This window comes from Alligator sinensis, unplaced genomic scaffold, assembly GCF_000455745.1.
Source record: "Alligator sinensis unplaced genomic scaffold, ASM45574v1 scaffold969_1, whole genome shotgun sequence".
NCBI lineage: Eukaryota > Metazoa > Chordata > Crocodylia > Alligatoridae > Alligator > Alligator sinensis.
In genome coordinates this window covers 312,530-332,885 of record NW_005842739.1, presented here as the reverse complement: position 1 = coordinate 332,885, position 20,356 = coordinate 312,530, and the positions used below count along the sequence as shown (strand labels likewise).

At 44.5% G+C, this 20,356-nt stretch overlaps 1 protein-coding gene across 1 annotated transcript in view; it reads left to right on the top strand.

Moving 5' to 3' along the window:
- KIAA0319 (KIAA0319 ortholog) overlaps positions 1–19,852 on the top strand; it is a 62,125-nt gene extending 42,273 nt beyond the window's left edge. The window contains exons 15-19 of the mRNA XM_006034434.3: positions 1,872–2,014; positions 3,396–3,518; positions 9,347–9,437; positions 13,815–13,906; positions 14,977–19,852. Coding sequence (XP_006034496.1) covers positions 1,872–2,014; positions 3,396–3,518; positions 9,347–9,437; positions 13,815–13,906; positions 14,977–15,155 — 628 coding nt within the window. The 3' untranslated portion in view covers positions 15,156–19,852. The remainder of the gene's footprint in view (positions 1–1,871; positions 2,015–3,395; positions 3,519–9,346; positions 9,438–13,814; positions 13,907–14,976) is intronic.
- Positions 19,853–20,356: the final 504 nt, after the last annotated feature.

The following is a 20,356-nucleotide window of genomic DNA, read 5'->3' as shown; positions in this document are numbered from 1 at the left end:
AGGAATGCAGAAGTATAGCCCAGTCTTCAGAAATTAAAATCTTCTCATAAGCAGTGCAAGTTATGCACTTATAGACCAATAACAAAAACTTCAGCTATAGGATGGGGGCCCATAGCCTGGAGATATTTGAGGAAGAGAGGGACCCAAGTGTGTATTGATTGATTATAGGGTGGCCATGAGCCGTCTGTGGGATGCAGCTGTGAAAAAGCTTATGTAATCTTAAAGTAGATTAGGCAGGATATAGACAACTGAGACAAGAAGGTGTTGGTACCATTCTACAGGGGATTGGTAAAACCCCAATGTACCTATGTGATTATGTTCAAAGAAGGGCCGTTACACTTGTTAAGGGAATGGCAACCTCTTCTTATGATAGGGCAGGGAGTTCTGGCTTAACAGCGTGTGGTGTGAAGTCACATGTTTGTGATCCCCAGATTGAGGTGAAAGCTTGCTCTTGCTGTATAGAAGGAGTTTGGTGATCTCATGCCCCGGGGATTTTGCTGGTTGTCAGTTGGGGCCACGAAAGAATATTTTTCCATCATGAATGCTGCTGGCTTCTGGTAGGTTTTTTTTTCACTTTCCTCTGAAGTACTGGGATATTGGCCACAGCTAAGGCTGTTTTTCCTCCCCTACTGGTACTTATACAACCCAGAGTTTCATGGCTGAAGTGGCTTACTTCTGCTCAGAGTCAGACTGATTGCCACATTTGGGGTCAGGAAGGAATTTTTCCCTTGGTCAGAGTGGCATAGACTGTGGGGATTTTTTGTATTTCTCTGTAGTGTAGAGCCAGGTCCTTTTTTTATGGAGACTGGACTGGATAGCCTGGGATGTTCTTTCCAGTCCTATGTTCCTGTGTAACATGATTGTTGCCAGAACCTTTTGAGATGACTAGACTTTAAACTACATCTTCTTGAGCTAAATGATATTTTAACAACTGTGTTGGCACTTGCTCTAGGCACTTCCTAAATTCACAAATAAATTAATTGAAAATCTACTATTAATTCCTACCACATTTCAAATGGCAGCTCTCAACTGGCTCATTTCTGGTTTTAAGATTCTTTAAAGAAAGCTGAGGCATTGCACCCAATTGTAATGTAGCATAAGTTCTTGCCTAAAATTATTTTTTTAATCCCCATCTCCCATTGTGTCTGAGCTCCTATTCTTTCAAATGTCCTTATGCAGTCTTGGAAGAGGCAAGAGTTCTAAGAGATAGAATTATCTTTTATTGGATCAACTGCAACGTTGGGTTAGACATAGGGTATGTCTATTCCACCATGTAGTTGAACGGCATCACCTCTGCACTACCTTATGCAATCTTCTCATTGACTTCAGTGGGCTGTGTAGATGCTTGTGGAAAAAGCTGGGCTTTGTAGTATATCTAGGATTTGAACAGGGGCAAGGCTCTAAAGAACCACGGGTGGTGGTGGGAGGGAAGGGTTTGTTCTCTTCATTTTTTTTTCCTGTGAAACTGATTATGTATAGAACTGGTAATGCTCCTGAACTGCATACTAGAGCAATAGCCATATTGTTCTGTTGGATTTGATTAATCTAGAGCAGTGGTGGGCAATTGTTTTAGGTGGGGGGGCTGCTTACTAAGTTTTGGCAAGCCATCAAGGGCTGCTTGACAGGCAGCCAGGGGCAGAGAAATATTAATTTTCTAAATTTTTTAGGGGTCCTGCGGGCCAGATGGAATGGCCTGGTGGGTCACATGCGGCCTGCGGGCTGCATTTTGCCCACCCCTGATCTAGAGACAGATGGATCGATTCTTACATGCCTAGATATAGTAAGAACCAGTTTTCTGACAGTCAACTAAAAAACTGTAAACTCAGTGGATAACAAATATTTTTGTGTCTGTGTGTGTGTGCTCTCTGCAGCACAGCAATCATGTTCTATGTGCAGAATGGACATCCTTTCAAAGTCATAAAGGCTTCGGACGTTGCACGGACTCTGCATGTGCAGCTTTTAAAGGAAAAGGCTGACTTCTTGCTTTTTAAAGTTCTGCGGGTTGATACAGCTGGTATGTTCTGAATGATGCTTTCTAGTCTCTTGATTTTTACAGCCATGAAAGTACTAATTGATGCAAGCAACATAGGGATATGGCAAGAGCTTCCTTTATGTACATGGGGCTTGATGTTTGCATTAATTTTATGAAAGATGGTGTAGATCTGAGCTGTCCTACTGGTGGCCACAGGCATTATGTGGCCTATAGGGGGATTAACTAGTAGCCCCTGGTCCGGGTGCTGCTTCCCCCATTACTTTTCTGCAGCTGCCACCAGGGTCTCTGGGTTCCCCCTCTCTGCTCCAGCTTCCTATTTCTGCCCTTGACCCTAGGAGTGGGGTGGGGTGGGGTGGATCAACCTACAGGGCTCACCTAGCCTGTAATCTGGGAAGCTTTGGGAGTTGGGGGCACCTGTGCAGTGGGGAGAGGCCCATGTGTGTGTGGGGAGTCCTGCACAGTGTGACTTGAAGCCTGTGGGACCTGTCGCACATACAGCATGTGGTCCCTGACTGCTCAGAAGTTGGACTGGTGTAGATGTTGCTGCTGCTTGAAATACCAGTCTACCTATGATAGACTTCTGCTAGTTGTCTTCTTTTAAAGAGACTATTGGGGTGCAATTTGATTGTTATCTACCATTTTTATAAACAAAAGCTATACAATAGAAACATTTCCACTATATACTCAAAATTTTGCAATGCTGGGGGACTAGGTAATATCATTAGACTATCTGTGATGTGCTCTTACATGGCTTGTTTTAATCTCTCTGGATGGAACAAACTTTATTATAACCGTAACAGAACTTATCGCATCACTTCTTTCAGAATTCATGAAGTATGATAATAGGGTCTCTTTCTATCTACACTGGCTAAAAATGTTTGGACATTATAACCCAGTGCCTTAATCTGATTACATTTGTAATATAGACTGGTTTGTATTTCTTCATAATGAGATCTCTTTACAATAATGCTTGAGCATCTAGGTCAAACTTCATAGTTCAGTCTCCCATAAAGTAACATGCTTCTGGTAATTTGAATGCTCTAGGACACTAAAGCATTACAGCTATCTATTTGTTGTCATTTCAAATCAAATGATTTGCTGAAGATCAGAAATAATAAAGCAGGAACTTTCTGAGCTCTAAAATATTTGATTTTTATAATGGCTTAGTTTTGAGATCACTCCTTCATGAGAAAATGACAGCTGTTATACTGCAAAATTATTTAAATTATTTTTCACTGTTGGACTGCAAAAAATTGTAGGTGTAGCCTCAGGGGAGGTGAAAATGACCTTTTCTTTTAATTTATGCACTGGATTTATGGTCAAAAGAATGCCACCCTAAGAGCCTACATTGCAATTTGCCCTTTTTTATACTGATAATCTTCACATTTTTGTTTTCCTTTAGCTTGCCTTTTAAAATGTTCTGGACATGGGCACTGTGACCCTATTACAAAGCGTTGTATTTGCTACCAACTGTGGATGGAGAACTTAATTCAACGTTACCTCAGTGATGGAGAGAGTAATTGTGGTAAGTCTGGAAAGTGTTGTGTGTTATGTTCCAAGAACATACATCTGCATTATAGCAGTTTTGTAAGTGTATTACTTGTGGAGCTAGAGAAAAGCAGTAAAAAGAACATGAATGTAGCAGGCTTACCTTTTCGGAGCTTGGGTTGAGTCCCAGGATCAATGGTTTGCTGTTTGATTGCTGGAGCCCACCCACCAATCCAGAGGCAGCACAAGGGAAGCAATGCCCTGCCCTTTTCCGAAGGGAGGGGCCAAGGAGCAGCTGGACCTGATCAGAACTGCACCAGCTTGGTCCGGAAAACTTCAGGGGTGGAGCCCCTGAAGAGTACAAAAGGGGAGCATGCTCAGCAGGCTGGAGAGACGAGGAAGGACAACGAGGAGAGAGGAGCTCCAGAGACGGCCATCCTCAGGACCCTGCTTGATTTTCAGGGGTGCACAAATCAGCGCACAGGGATCAGGCTCTAGGAGCCACTCGAGGCGGCTTGAGCCTGCGAACCCAGCAAGCAACTGGGCATTTGGTGTGCAGATTGGCACACGGAATTATGGCCCTGGGAGCAGCTCAAGGCTGCTCGGGCCCCGCACGGTGTGCAGATTGGCACACAGAGAGCAGGCCCTGGGAGCAGCTTGTGGCTGCTCACATTAGCCCTGGCCCTAGGCCAAGTGACTGGAGCCCCTCAGTGAGGCTCCACTTTTAACTAAAAGAGCCCCAGTGCCCAGAGCAGGGCATGGGAAAGGGGTGAACCCCTGGTGTGAGACCAGGGAGTCGGAGCCTGCAAGGGCTTGGCTCCCACGAGAGAGAGCGAGCCCTGGGTGCCCAGCGCAGGGTGCCAGGCTGTCGAGGAGAGCTGAAGGCACCACTGGGGAGAGGCTCTTGTGGGATTGGCCACCAGGAGATGAGCCTTGACTTCTCCAGAGAGGAAGCATGAATTACTGAGGAAGCGGGTCCTGCAGGGGAGGCTGACACGGGTGAGGGGGGTGTGTTGCCTCCACCTCCCGTTGCGGGAGGAGCGTGTCCACATCCCAGGGCCCTAAAGGGGGGGAGCTTCAGGGAGGTGCTGAGTGCACTCCCTATTTTGAGGTTGTTGTGTTAAGAGCTATATAGCTAAAGGTATTTTTTTAAGGGGGTTTATGTGTTTGAATGGCTCAGTGTCTATATTGGTATTGTTATTTCTGAAGGTTTAAAGAAATATTATAGTTAAGTTACTATCCCTATGTGTTAATTGTGTTGTATAGGTTGTAAGTTATTTGGTTCATATTTGTTATTATATGTGAATTGTGGAATATTATATATAGTATTATATGTTGAGCCTTGTAAATATTCTGTTTTATGTGAGTGGGTTATGCAATCTTATCTTCGTCTCCCCTCTGTACTCGCCTACCATGACTTGGATGTGAAGAAAAGAAAAGGAGATCAGTGTTCTATGAAGTTTAGGAAAGATAAATGCCATCTGGATGTGAAAGACTCACAGAGTTAATTTATTTCCAAAATAAAAGTGATACAATTATAACAATTTCGCCAATTATTTCATTAGCGAGAACAGCCAGTATTACTGAGAAGGACGCTTTGTGCTTGATACACTTTTGAAACTTTGTGCCTAATCTATGCTGCTAATTACCTCATTAGCGGTATGAGCTCTCCGCATCTCTCTTTTCCACGGACGGCTTTGCTGGGAGTGGCTCCCTGCTGTTTCTTCAGACTACCTCTCCGTTCTCAGATATTAAGTGTCCCGCCAGAGTCAGAAGCGCGAGGTAAGCTCCTTTTGGCCCCCATCTCACATCTGAGGGGTACTATCTCTCTTTCTCTCCCTGAGCTCCTGTCATCCTCTTCCTGGCTCCTCACAGTGCTCCTGCACTGACCCGTGCAGCGGGGTTTTCAAAGAGGTAATCCCTTTTTCTTTGACTGACCTGCCGCCTCTCTTGAAGTTCTCCTCTTCCGGCGTTCTTCAAGATTGCAGATCGAGTCTCTCCTCTTCCTTCTGGAGTCTCCGTAGCTTTCTTCTTTGTCTTCTGGTGCCCGAAAGCAAAAACCAATGCCCCGCCACCATCTTCTATCCTGGTTTTCGTGGGCTAATCACCCAATCCTTTCCCAGGTGTACAATTTCCAACACCTGACAGGTTCATCATCGGGTCAGTCCTGCCCAATTCTACGTAACAGGACTCTTGCCTGAGTCCCTGTTAGATTTTATATTAAGCATCTGTATTTCTTCTTATAATAAATTGTACATAGTTAAGTATTTGGTTTTGGCCTAGCTCTGTAGAGAGGGGAGGAAGCTGCTCTAGTAGCTAACCCCTTCCTCAGCACCCTGCCTGACCACCACCACTGTCGTTGGAGCCAGGGCCCCCCCCCCCCCCAGGTGTACCCGGGCTACATGAAGAAAGATTAGGATATTGCCTGTTTGTCCATTTGTTCAGCTATCAGCAGTGTACTAAGAAACTGTACATGACTACAAAATAATTGAGTGCCCACAATATAATACTTGTCCTTGTAATTTTCAGATAATTTTAAGCTATATAGCATTTTATATCAGACCTTCAGATAAAGAGTACAAAAATTGCTGTGTTACTGCTGTGGGACATTAAGTGATTTTTGCCCAGATTGATGGCTTAAGAGGGCCCAGGCTGGACTGAATACAGATGTTCTTACTTGACCTTGGAAGTATCCTGACCAGTACTTGGGTAGGAAACTACCCTGGAACCAGACACATGGAGTCATAGTCATACACTTGATGAATACTATAGAAACTGAATGGGTGGCAAGTCCCATGGTTGCTGCAGAGCTGATGGATGGGATTAAAAGGAAGGAAGGATTGTGTAGTAGGCAGCCTTGTACTTCGGCAGTCCCTCCCAGTCGAGGATGATTGTCTTCCACGACTGTCTTATCTGTGTGTCCAAAGATGGCTGATGAGGCCTATTCAGGATTGACAGACTCTCCTCCAGCTTGGACATGTGTTTCTGTCTGGGGAGGGTGGTGCTGGATTCTTGATCTGATCCACGACATGCTGTTTCTGCTGCTCTTGCTTTTCCATCTCCTGTTGTTGCCATGAGGTTTCAAAGTACTGAGATCCCTGCAGCAGACTTCTCCTCCATTTGGGGTGGTTCTGGGCAATAGTCTCCCACAAGTTGACATCAATATTGCATTTTTTTAATTTGGCCTTGGGCTCGTGCCTGAAGTGCTTTCTCTGCCCTCCTCTTGAGTGTATACCTTGGCTGACCTGGAAAAATGAAACTTGCTTCAGGAGCTAGACAGCCGGATGACATGGGTGGCCCAACAAAGTTGATGTTGGATGATCATCATCTCAGTACTCACAGTGTTTGCTTGCAGGAGAATGCTAATGTCGGTGTATCTGTCTTCTCACTGGATTTGGAGGATCTTCCACAGGCAACACTGATGGTATTTCTCCAACAACTTTAGATGTCTCCTGTGCGTTGTCCATGTCTCAGCTCCGTACAGTAAGGTGGGGATCACAACTGCCTGATAAACCATGAGCTTAGTTTCAGATCTGATGTTGCGATCTTTGAACACCCATTTCTTTTGGCATCCAAAGGCTGCACTTGCACATTTGCGGTGATGCTGGATTTCTTCATCGATGTCAGCCTTCTGCAAGGGATAGCTTCTGAGGTACAGGAAATAGCATCTTCAGAGTCTCACTGTAGATCTGGACTGCTGGAGCTGGGGACTGTTCACTAGGAGCTTAGTCTTCTGAATGGATGGAGGACCTTAGTCTTCTGAATGTTAAGTGTCAGTCCCATTTTCTTGTATGCCTCGGTAAAGATGTTGATGACTGCCTGAAGGTCTGCTTCTGAATGAGGTCACACTAAGCATCATCAGCGTATTGGAGCTCAATGATTGTGGTTAGGGTGGTCTTGGTTTTGACTCAAAGTCGGCTGAGGTTAAACAGCTTACCATCCACTCAGTAGTTTAGCTCCACTCTGCTGGAAGCTTGTTGGTGGTCAGATGTAGCGTTGCTGCAAAGAATATTGAGATGTGTTGGAGCAAAGACACAGCCTTGCTTAACTCCTGTTTTGACCTTGAAGGGATGCGATAGGTCCATTACTGTGAACCACCGCTCACATACTGTTGTGGAGGAGGCAGAGAATGGTGACAAATTTTGGTGGGCATCTGTACTTCAGAAGGATCCTCCACAACACTTCCTGGCTGACAGAGTTGAAAGCTTTCGTGAGGTTAAAGAAGACCATGTAGAGAGGCTTATGTTGTCCCCAGCATTTCCCCTGCAGCTGGTGAGCTGTAAAGATCATGTCAGTTGTGCGTTTTCATGTGTGCACTAAACCCACACTGAGATTCTAGGAGAAGCTCTTCAGCAAGTGGAAGGAGATAGTTCAGGAGGGTTCTTGCAATGATATTTCCAGCCTTTGTACTGCATTTACTGCCACAAGAATCTCCGATTCCTGTTATGATTGAGATTAACAGCACTGGGGTAACACATGAGCATTGAGGCAGGCCTATATTATATATAAAGACTCTAATGTTGCCTGCATAGGGTCTAGTTCAGATGTTAGCTCTAAGCTAAGAAGTACTCTCATTTCTAAAAAATCATTTTTTTTTATTTGAACACTTTCACCATTTTCTTAAATGTCTTTATCTCATCTTTATTAAAGTCATCTCTGGCAGAAGCAGCCTGTCACCAGTTTACCCGTGTGATTTTCTTTGACAGGACTTTCCCTGCTTTGTTAAGCTTACACATTTGATGTCCTATTTAAAATCTTCTCTGTGGTCCTTGGCTTTACAAATCTTTACTGTATTAGACTGTTCGGGTAGCATCAAATGAACCCAGATACGGTCCTGCTCTTCATATTGGAGAGATTCTGAAATTATTCTGCTAAGAAACATGTTTTTTCTTCCTCATCCCACTGATTTCTACAGGACTACTTGAGGAGTGAGATACTGCTGCCCATGAGTACGGGTACTGGAAGCTGAAGCCATATATGCATGTCTACCAGAAATCTAAATAAATAAATAAATAAATAGCACACTGGGTCCTGATCATGATTAGAGACTCTGGATGCAACTGTTGTCCAAATAATAAATAAGCATCAGCAATGGTGTAGTGATGCAGCTGGATGCCCAGGTGCCCAGGGCAGCAGTGATTTCCAGTTGCTGTTGCATCACTGCTGTGATCATGTGGCTGCTAGCGGCAGCCATTATTTTCACCCCTCAAATCAGCATCCAGGGTAGTTGCTCCAGTTGCCTTACCCTAGTTACACCACTGAGAACCTGAGAGGATTATAGGGCTTCCTTTTATTTTGCCTCAGACCCTATATCAGATTTTCTGAATTCACAGATCAAGATTCCTAGCATCCAACAAAATAGGCCGTTGCTTACAAAATCTTATTCCTCTCTGAAATAGTTAGTCCCTACAGTGCCACCCTACATTACCTTCTGCCACATTAAGAGTTAGAGTGTAGTTGCAGAAGAAGGCTATTGCCGGTTATCAGTCCTATCAGAGAGCTGTACAATTTAGAAGGTGGCAGAGAAGTTCATGTTTGTAACACAATTGCAGAAAACCCACCTTGAATTTCAGATTTCAGGTGGAATTTATTGAGCTGGTAAGGAAAAAAAAAAACCCAATACTTATCAAAAGAACATGTTTGATCTGGAAGACGAGCATGGAACTCTTTGGCTATTATTTTTATTTATTCTCTTCTGAGAGAAGAACTGAACTTCAGGTGCTAAGATCTCTCAAATTCTAATTATGCTTAAGGTAAAGCAAAGCCATTCCCTATCTTCCAGGATCATCTGTTAAGACAACTGCATTAAAATAATCCCATCAATACCACTCTGCTCACAGCTGTCTCTCCTTTTTTGTCCTCCAGAATGGAGTATACTCTATGTAACAGTATCTGCCTTCATTTTGGTTGTGCTCACAGTTGGGCTAGCCTGGTTCTGCATCTGCTGCTGCAAAAGGTACGTAGATAACTGTTTTGAAAAAAACTGCATACTTGTGACATCGCTACAGGTTGTTTGTACTTGTAAATCAATTTCTTAGCCTTAAGCAACTCTTTGCCACCTGCAGATATTTCTTTCTGGCCTTTGCTCTAAGTACTTCTCTACATACTTTAACCGTACAGTTACAAAAAGTATTCCTGGAATCATGTTCTTGTCACCTAATAACTAACGTATATCGTAACCCACCAGCTGCAAACATATATAAGATCTTCATAGTCTTCTACCAAAGTCCTCACCATCCCTCACAGCAAGGGAAAGGACATGAGCATTGCTGTTTGCCCTGAAGGGCACCAAGTATGGGTTATTTTAGACCTGAGAGAAAGGCATCAAACCCTCCCTTGTGAAGAAGTGGACTTAACTGATGTCCAAGGAGCCAGTCTGGAGAAAGTGTGCTAATGTCCTACATCTCTGGGGCCTTTCTGCTTTTGACAGTGTAGTTTACCTCATTTGTGTTTTTTTCCCAATGGTTTTCATATGAATCTCAGCAAGATGATTAGAAATTCTGTCCCAAATAACCCAGTTTTCCCTAGTAGTTCTTGTCATTAGAACAACTGCTTTGTCAAACAGACTAGCCAAGAGGCTATTTGTGTTGATGTAACAAAACATTAATTGTCTGGGTTTTTAGTTTTCTTCGCTATGAAATCTTTTTGTGATATGGACAGGATACTATCTGAGAGGATGCCTGCCTTGTGTTTTTTTTTCTATGAAATGTGGGAGGGAGGGAAGGTTTATTTGCCTCTTTGAAACTATCCCCATTTACTTAGCACTCCACAAAAGGGACCTGACTGATGCAATAATCTAGGTAAAGAGAAGAGGCAGAAACTAGGCAGAGCAGAGATTGGGGTGCTTTTGGTCTTGTGAAGCTTACAAGAAGGTGACATGACTTCTATTGATGTGGTTGGTTTTCTAGGTAGTTTGAGCCACATCCCAGATTAGGTCTACCAATCTGAAGAGTGTAGAGTCCAAGTTATTTTATCCCTGACAGCATCCACTATGTACTTATCAGACACAAAGGGAGTTGGCTTTTGTCTTGAGGAGCTTACAAAGTAAAAAAGACACAGGTGGAAAAAAAGATTAGGTGGAAGGGATACAACGCATAAGCCAAATGACTGGGGGGTGAGGGGTCAAGTGTGCATCATATTAGATACCCCCTTCCACCATTCAGCTTCTTCATCCTTTTGTTCCCTTCTTTCAAACATTCAGCCCTTTCTTCACACGAGTAATAGATGAAATGCATGCAGAGGTGACCGTCTGCAGGCATTGTCAAAGACATATAATTGGAAGAAATTAAGAGGAAATGTTAATTTTGCAGACTGGGTCAGGAGGGAGCTCAACACATAGGACATGGCAGAGAAATCTCCATTAGATGGCTTGTAGCTAAAGATGGGCCCAAACAAAGTTGAGCAGAAATGCAAATCTGAAATGTGCAGGTGATCCCTATCGAAATCTTTGATCCAAAGAATCAAAAGCTCTGATCTGCAGAGTTTTTTGATCTGCAGCCAAATAGTGTGTTTCAGGCCTGTGGCAAGACACTTAGGGCACCTGCCACTTTAGGAGCTGAAGCAGCCTGTGGAGCAGACAGCAGGTGTGGGCCAGGGTTAATTGTGGAGTCAGCTGACCCAGGGAGCCTGCAGGCATAGGTGGAGGGAGAAAAAATTTGTGGGGGGGGGCACTGAGCATATGCCTCTGCCTCCCCCGAGCAGGTAAGTCTGTGGGGGGAGGGGAAAGTGCTGTGGGGCAGGGGACGAAGTGGGGCTGGGGCAAGCCCTGCACAGCCAGGGTGGGACAGGGTGCGGGATTGAGCCGTGGCTCATCCAGAAGGGTGCGGGAAGGGAGGGGGGTGGCTCCTGCCACTGCACACGCCCTGGGATGGCGCGGGGGGTGTGTGCCCCCAGATCTGCGTGGGGTGGGGCAGGCTGTTGCTGTGGGCTGGGGCTGGGGCTGGGCCGGGCTCTTCCCAGTGGGGGCTAATTGACACTGTGCTTGGGGTGGGCAGTGGCAGTTCTGGGAGGAGTTGGAGGGGCTACAGTGAATTTTGGGGTGGCTGCAGCTCCACCCCTCCATAGTCCCCCTCCCACCACTGCTGCTGCCCACCCCGAACACAGCCCAGCCCAGCCCTGCCCTGATGGGAAGAGCCCTGCACTGCCCCGGTCCTAGCCCGCAGCAGTCTCCTGCAGAGGTCCCCCATGCCTCCAGAGTATGCATAGCAGCAGGAGCCACCCCTCCAGATGAGCCACTCACAGCTCAGTCCCATGTCCTGACCTGCTTTGCAGCGGTTGCCCCAGCCCCACTCCCTCCCGCACTGCTGCCTGCACATCCCTCCCTACCCCTGCTGCAGTTGCTGGAAGCACACGGCCCATTAGCTCCCTCTTCCCTATGCCTGCAGGTGGTACTAGGGCTGAGTGATGGAGTCACGTGACTGGAGGAGGGCTGGGCCTAGGCAGGATATAAGCCCAGGCCCTGAGAGCAGAGCTGGCAGTAACATCTTAGAGACTGCTGGGTGAACATCTATGGAGCAAGACGGTTGCAGCTCTCCAATGCCAGCATGGAGATAACATCAGAAGCAGTCTGGAGATTTGGGAAGGAAGTATGGGGGTGGGGGAGATTCCTGTGGGGCCAGGAGCCCTGAGAGAGGAGCTGAGTATAAGAGGGATTCAGCTGTGTTTATTGGACCTATTGAGGAGTCTAGGTGAGCCCAGAGCTGAGTATATGGAGGCCTATTGAGGGGTCTGGGTGAGCCTAGAGAGAGAGAGAGAGGCTGAGAGGGAGAGGCCTATGGAGGTGCCTGAGAGTGAGACCCACAGAGGAGAGAGGGCTGACCCAGAACCTTGACTGGCCTGTGTGGGGCCAGGGCCCAGGAGGGGCCAAAAGATTAAGAGACCACTACAGAGATTGCCAGAGCCAGGGTATCTCAACTGGACCTAGGCAGGGCCAGGGCCCAGAATAGGCCAAAGATCCATGTGTGGCCACAGCCAGAGAGGAAGGGGTCAAGGGGCATGCAGCCTAGGATGAAGATGGTTGATACAGGGCCATCTGAGGAGATGGGCTCGAGAAAGGGGTCTGAGAAAGAGAGCTGGGCCCAGGGGTTGTGGAGGTGAGATTGAGCCAGGGCTAGCAGGCCTAGAGGCCCATAGCCCAGGTTGGTCAATGAGTAGGGCTGGAAACCCACAGCCCAGGAGGGGCATATGACATCGGGGGGAATCCAAGAGAGGCTAGGATACTTAGAACAGGTTGGTCCTGGGCAAGACCTGAAACTGCACCCTACTGTGGCTGGTTAGCGTGGCGGGGCTGCCTGTGGTGGGGCAAGCTCTGTGAAATGCTATTCGTGGGCCACCCCAGGGAAAGGCGAGTATGGGGCACCTGGAAGTCTCAGCTTCCACTGACTTGTGGGTTACCCAATGGAGAGAGAAGGCTAAGGGACCATACCCTAGCAGAAAAGGAAGAGAGAAATTGGGATCAGAAGGGTCCAAAGGCCCAGAGAGGGACCGGGAAAGAGGGGGACAAGAAGGGCCAAGGGGCCCAGTATAGGGCCTAGAGAGAATGGAGCCAGAGGGGCCCAGAGATGGGCTGGGAAAGGCTGAGACCAGAAGGGTCCAGGGGGCCAGGAAAGTTTGGGGCCAAAAGGGTCCAGGAAGAGACCAAAGAGGTCTGGCAGCTCAGAGGGCCTGGGTGAGAGACCGAAGGGCCTGGCAGCCCAGGGAGGGGTTGCATGAGACACCAAGGGGTCTGGGTGCCCAAAGAGAGGCTGAGGAGTCTGAGGTCCCCAAGAAGGGCTGTGTGTGTAAAGAGAGAACATCAGTGAGGATGACATCTGCGAGGCTTGGGGCATGGTGTAGGGGTGGAATGGAGCCATGCAATTGTCCCATAAAGCCTTGACCCCAAACCTGGTGGTCATCACAGTAAGACTCTAGGGCAGCTTCCTGTGTTTCACTAATGATTAACATCAAGATGTGGTGGTGAGAGAAGGACAGACTGCCCATAGAGCAGGGTACAGAGAATTTTTTGGCCTTCGGGGGCTTTATAGCCACCCCTGGAGATGGTGCTCGGTGACAAGGCCTACCACCAGTTATCGCAGAAAGCTTTTTTTCTTTTCTAGGTATGCATAGCAGGTTTTGTCCCTTCTTTCTGCACACAAGATTTACACTCGGTGGCCTGGATTTCTACTCCTTGTTAAGCTGGTGCAGTCAGAACTGACTTTTGAAATCAGTGGCGGTATACGTAGATATTTTACGAGAGAGAAAATTTTAGCCTTATTGGTAGTTCTGTATGTGTGTAAGGGAGAGAGCATTTACCGTGTGTGAGAACTTTATTTACTTGTGTTAACTTTCCTTTTAGCAGGAAGAGGACAAAAATAAGGAAAAAAACCAAATATACCATCTTAGATAATATAGATGACCAGGAGAGAATGGAGTTAAGACCTAAATATGGTAAGTTGTCTTTTTTTTTTTTTTTTTTTTTAAGATTGGGGCTCCTTTTAGCAGTAAGCCTACATTCTTGTGTTCACCTTAATTTTAAAGTAAATTACAAATTTTTCCTTTACCCAATTTTTTCCTTCTTGAAAGGAAACATGAAGTATTTTGTTTACACTGCATTTTCCACATGGCCTGCAAATGCCCCATTTAACTTCATTGGTTTTTGGAATGTTCCCTTAGTTCTCATTACATTTTGAAGTGCTGGGGGGGGGCACTTTGAATTTAATTGGTTAAAATCACTCCAAATAACAGACATTCTAAAGCAGTAATAAATTCATTGAAAAGCATAGACCGTTCATTATCAGCTAGATCCATCATATAGTTGCCTGTGTGGCTAGATACAATTGATAGATTCAATAAGACCTGGACAGGATTGTACTTCATGCTGAGATGCTTTAATTGAACTGTAAATATCTATGTATAAAATAAGGGCAGGACAAGGAACAAGTGATCTGAGCCTCCTGGGTACCTGCGGACATACAGGATGGCTGCTCCGATGCGCTGTAATTACAACATGTTGGAGCAGACTTGATTAACTGAGTCTGCTGGAGCATGCTAATTAGTATGCTGTAGCAGCCTCGACATCTCATGTATTCAGTGTCCCTCACGTATTCAGTGTACTTCAAAATGGTAGTGAGAGTGCTTTAACTAAAGCTCGTCAAATGAGCTTTAGTTAAAGTACCCCTGCCACCATTTTGAAGTGCGGGACACTGAATACACAAGATGCTGCAGGCGCTTTAATTAGAGCAGCTCCTGAGAGCCGCTCTAATTAAAGCGCCCTGCCCCCCCACTCCCAGAGCACATGTAAAGACGACCCGAGTGATATAAATGATGTAGTTCCACACAAAGGCCCAGGGAATATCTGGCCTATGATATTCAGTATCTGCTAGAGAAATAATTTAACATGGGAAGTGGGAACAGACAGTTCATTATATTATAGCACAGGTTCACTTAGCTTGTGCAACACTACATGGGAAGGAGGTTATTAAGACTGTCCAAAGAGCCTTTTTATTGTTGGTTTTCAGGTATAAAACACAGAAGCACAGAACACAATTCCAGCCTGATGGTGTCAGAGTCAGAGTTTGACAGTGATCAGGACACTATTTTCAGCAGAGAAAAGATTGAAGGAGAGAATCCGAAGAACATCATGAATGGCTCCATCAAAAATGGTGTTTCCTTCAACTACAGTGCAAAAGACAGATAATTGAGTAAGGGTGAAAAGAAAGGACACACCAGTCTGATGCACCAAGAAAGTGTTGATCCACCTTTTATTTTTCAAAATCAAAAGCTTCCTAAAGTATCTACCAATTTCAGCTGAAGGGGAAATTTTCAGCAGAGTCGAGGGGGGATTAGACAGCAAAGCTCCTGTTGTCATGGTTGTAGGAACAAGAAGCACATGTAATTCCCTGCATGCTCTGTGCTGAACGTTTATGTCTAAATTTCTGAAGACATTTTCCTATCTTAGACTTGTGAATCACTGCTACCATCCTATCCAGGACCGTTACTAACAGTGATGACTGTGAGACTCTGAGCTATATTTGGCTTGTATCTGTACTCCGTCACTTGAAGGAACACGCCGATTATGAAGCTGACCTTGACAATTAAAGCCAATGTGCAGAATTTCCCTTGCGTCTGTAAAGAGCGGTGTGTAACTGTGAGTTTCATCTTCATATATGGTTTCTGAATTGGATACAGAAAAGGGAGATCCATAAATAGCATCTTTAGTACATAGTATTACCTCCAAGCTCTGCTTTGTGACTATGGTTTTTAGGGTAGCACTTGTGAAGTGAAAATGCCTTTGTTTTTAAAGGCAGCTGACTATTTAGCAGTTGTTCTTTAATCAGCTGCCAGTTAATGTGATACATTTTGTATCCTGTATAATGGAAATGTCCCTTATATTTATGCTGAAGATGTGATGGCAGCAGAGAAATCCTGTCTGCTTTCTTCTGTAATAATATACGAAGAGAGTTCCCCTCTGGACCTGAGGAGCTGAAAGGGATACAGAGACGCCTCCTGCAATGGGCTGAACACCTTAAACTTACTTTGATTGTAATGGGAGCATGAGGACCCTATCAAGACTGAGTGCTTCATGCACATAAATTAAGATGGAAGTTGCAATATGGCTTGTAATAAAGAATTGGAATGTCTCAAGCCTTAGCACAATGCAGTGAACAGTGTTAAGGCTTAGTTGCTACATGGCTGCATGTCTTGGGTCAGGGAGATTTTTTTAATGAAAGACAAAACTGTTAACATTTTGATTTTGCTACTCTTAATTGTTGTGCAGCACCTGGGCATTTTCTTTATGGGTGTTATATTAGACACTAATGCCCCATTGCCTCCTTGAGATCTGTGTTAGGGGGACCCAGTTTATCTGGAGGACTCCTCTATTTGTGGATGGAGGGCTGAATACATCTGCTTCCATGACACTGTCTGCCCTTTTCTTGTTCCTCTTCATTAACTAGGGAAGACTTGGCAGGGGCTGGGAAACTTCCCTCATGCAGGACTTCAGAAAAATTAAAACCCTAATTACGGAGGAATCCAGCAGTGCAGAAAGCCTGGGCTGTGTAGTTTCAGTGGAGCTTCACTGCTGATGAACAGGGGCTCCAAGAGTTGGCTCAGAGGCACAAGGGTTCTCTGTAATTCAGGGAGTGGGACCTCTTCATGTGGAAGGAACAATTTGTAGGAAATGTATGGAGGTTCCTAACCCAAGGCGTTATCTGCTGGGGTGGAGAAGTAAAATAAATGGGTATATGTATGGAAAAAGTGCTGTTGCATTGAACTTCACGACTTCTCTTCTTGGCTTGCTTCCATTCATGGAGTTGGGTTGGAGGGACATGAAAACAGCAGCAACATAGTATGTTGTCTGCATTTTCCCTGACTGTGCTCCTCCAGATCCATGTTGGCCTATAACTTCCTTACAAAAACGTTAAAGCAATGACAATTAGCATTTCCCCCTGCTCCATAATGATACCCTTCTCAGACAAGACAGCTTGGGCACAGCAGTGAAAGAAGCCAGCATGTCAGGCAAAAGGTGATTACTATTGGAAGCTTTTTCAGCTTATGCTCTTTGTTTACTTTTCACCTACTTTCTGCTCAGCCTAGAAACATAGACAGTACGGTTTCTGGCCCCTCTCACTTTTTATTCCATCAGCATTCATGCAGTAGTGCATTTTTGGGTTGTAAGCAGTCCAGGGTAGGTGGGCATTCAAGCAAACCAAATTATATTAAAAAAAAAAAAGTTTTGGCCAGTCTGCTACTCTCAGTGCTCAAGTTCTGTATTTGTTCTACAGAAAATGACTCTTTGCAGATCTATGTGTTTTACGAACTAGATAAAATTATGTGAACAACCATGACCTTGTATCAATCAAATATAAACATCTCTTTTAAGTTTATGCATATTGGCACAGTTGTCAGCATCCATAAAACAAAACAAAACAAAACAAAAAAAGAACAACTGAAGGTGCAGCTGAGTTTTGTAAATTTAGTCTTTTTTGCATTGGTTTTATTTTACTATTTAATGCCTAGTGCTCAGGCCTGCAAAAAGGCTGCACAGAGGGTTAAACTGTAAAGGTAGTCATCCATTGCTTGAAGTCCAAGGTTCAAATGTGTCTTAGGTTTCTAAATGAAAAATGTTTTATGGTCTGAAGCATGCTTCCTAGTGGACATTGTTCAACATCACAGTCACCACAGTTCTAGAAACACCACCTCTTCTTTCCTACCCTCAGAATCATTTCTGGAAGAAGTTCAAGTGCTGCGAGAGCATTTTTTTTTTTTTTAGCTTATTCAAGTACTTCCACCTCCAGCAGGTGGGAGACAGTAGACTGTACGGTTTAGGACCTCTTAATTACCTTTTTGCCTTTTGTTTCTTTCCACTTGAATTCACATGCAATTGCTAGCCACTTTTATAGCTCACAACCTTAGTTAAAAATGATTTTTTTAAATAGTGAATTTCCAAGGTGTTATTAGAGGCACTGGCTTGCAGTTCCAGCAATTTAACCTCATTCATCAAGTTAGAAGTGAAAAAAGGAGAAAGGCAACATAGTAATTGGGCATTAAGATACACTATCTTGCAGATTATTAGGCCTAAAAATGCATGCCTGATATTGAAGGAAATCTGAAACTTCCTGTGGAGTCAGGAAGAAATACTTCTCTGGCTCTGAGTATTTGCGATATCAAACCTTAATGTTAACCTTTTATGGTCCTTCAGTCTAGCATGACTTGTTTGCAAGCATATCTTTATCTACATTCTTTAACATTTTTAAGTAGCAAGCGCAGTGTATATATGAGAAGGATCTCATGATTGTTACTGTAATTTAATTAATAAGCCTACATGTGAACTGTTGCATAGTGAGCAATACATACCTACTCACAACATAGATCTGTCCAGCTATAAACAGACCAACAGCTTTTATCATGGCAGGCAAAATACTAATGTTGTACAAGAAATTTAGCAGGACAAGTCTGACAAAATAAAAATAACCATAACGTTTCTTTTCTATTTCAGCTCTGGTATTGAAGGAGCTGTTTGATATGGGTTGATTAGTGACACAATTAAATCAGAGTAACCCAGTTGTTGCTGAATATGTAATGAAAAATCAATCTTCCTTGCTTCATACTTACTTGTAAAATAAGCTACCATCTATCTTTTGTTACAAAAAAGCTATTTTACCAGCTTTACTGTCCAGTGCACTGGATACATCTGCTTCAACCCCCCCACTCGCATGCTACTAAAAATGCTAGCCAACCTCCTATCAGTGGATTGTCTTGAGGAAACATAAGGGGACACAAGTAGGGGGATGAATCTGATCTGCAAAGGGTTTAGCAGAACAGGGTGTACTTTCCAGTAGCAGACCCAGAAATGGGGCAGGGAACTGTGCTACACATGGGCAATGCACTCTGAACTCCCTTCCTGGTCAGTGTGGGCTCCTGCTAGAGCTCCGTGCTAGCACTGAGTTCAACTCACCAGCTGATCTTGGTGGGATGTGGCTGGATTCCTTGCTTTCACTTAGTTCTGGAGCCCAAGGGGTAAATACTGTTTGCCCTTCCCTACCCCAGCAGCAGGGGAAAGGAGGCCAGAGCTGTGCAAAAGCAGGGGCTCCGACCAGACCTGATGCTGAGAACTCATGTGCAGCACAGCTGAAGTGAGGGGACTGCACTGCCACACCTCCTCTGGCACTTTCTCCCTTCTTTGTTTGGCTCCTTCAAACCTGAAAGCAGTGCAAAAATGCCAACACTTACCTTTTCTCAGACAGCTCTGGCATTCTTCAAATCCTTCAGGCCCCACTTATGTAAAATTCCTGTTGAAGTTAACTGAAGATTATTGCCTGACTAAAATGATTGTGGGTTTTGGTCTCTTTACATGTTGAAAAGTTAATGAACTTATTATTGTCCTTGTGTTTGGGGTTGGGAGGAAATGAAAACTATTTTCAGAGTCATCTACTGAACAGTCTGTGGAACCCTGGTGAGAAAGGGATGGAGGGCGAGCCTTTTTTTCTAGGGGAGAGAAACTGGAATAGAAGGCAGGTAGGAAGGTCCTAAAGCACAAAATTTGTACCCTAGGATTGTTATTAAATTTCCTCATCCTATACAAATGTAGTGAGACATAACCCATTTCAGATGCCTTTGGGTGCCAAGGTACCAGAAGGAATTGTCCCAAAGAAACCATGAAGATACTTAAGGTGGGAAAAAAAGAAATTCCTGCAGCACAGGCAATGACTTAAGTGCAAGTGAGGCATGCAGCAGTACTTTGCCTCTGTACGGAAGCATGGCTTCCTGCGTGTGGATGGGTGAACAATTGTAGATTTTATAATAGGAACCTATCTCTAGAAAATGTTGTTTATTGCAAATGATAATGTATTGTAACTGGAACCAGTTCTTAGCTGATACTATTACCTTTATGTTACCCTCCTAATAAAGATTTGTCTTTCCTTCTGTAATGTTGTCATCTGTTCTCCTCTGCAAGACACTTTCTTCTATGCCATATGAGGTTCAGGCTTGAGGTCAGAGCAAGATAATGAAAAAAATTACCTCCTATAGATTGTTCTGTCTGTACTCAACCTGCAACTATTATGGTTTAATTGTTTGTGACCTCTTTTTCCTCTGATTGCCACAGAAAATGCATTTTCTGTGAGAGGGAGGATGTAGTTCAGTGAGATGAACTGGAGGACAAGAAGTTGGAAACTCTTAAATGCTCACTGCAGCTAACATCAAGGGCTTTACTATCCTAGACACAGTTGATGTGTGTTTCTTTTAAAGTCAATACTGTCTAATTAAAAGCTGTTTTTTTTTAACATGAGATTATTTATTTCAAGAAAAATGAAATATCTCAAGTCAGCCTTTGCACTGAGAGCTTGATCAAGGCATCACATTCCAGGTAAGAGGTTGTAGTTATTTTGTGGTGGTATG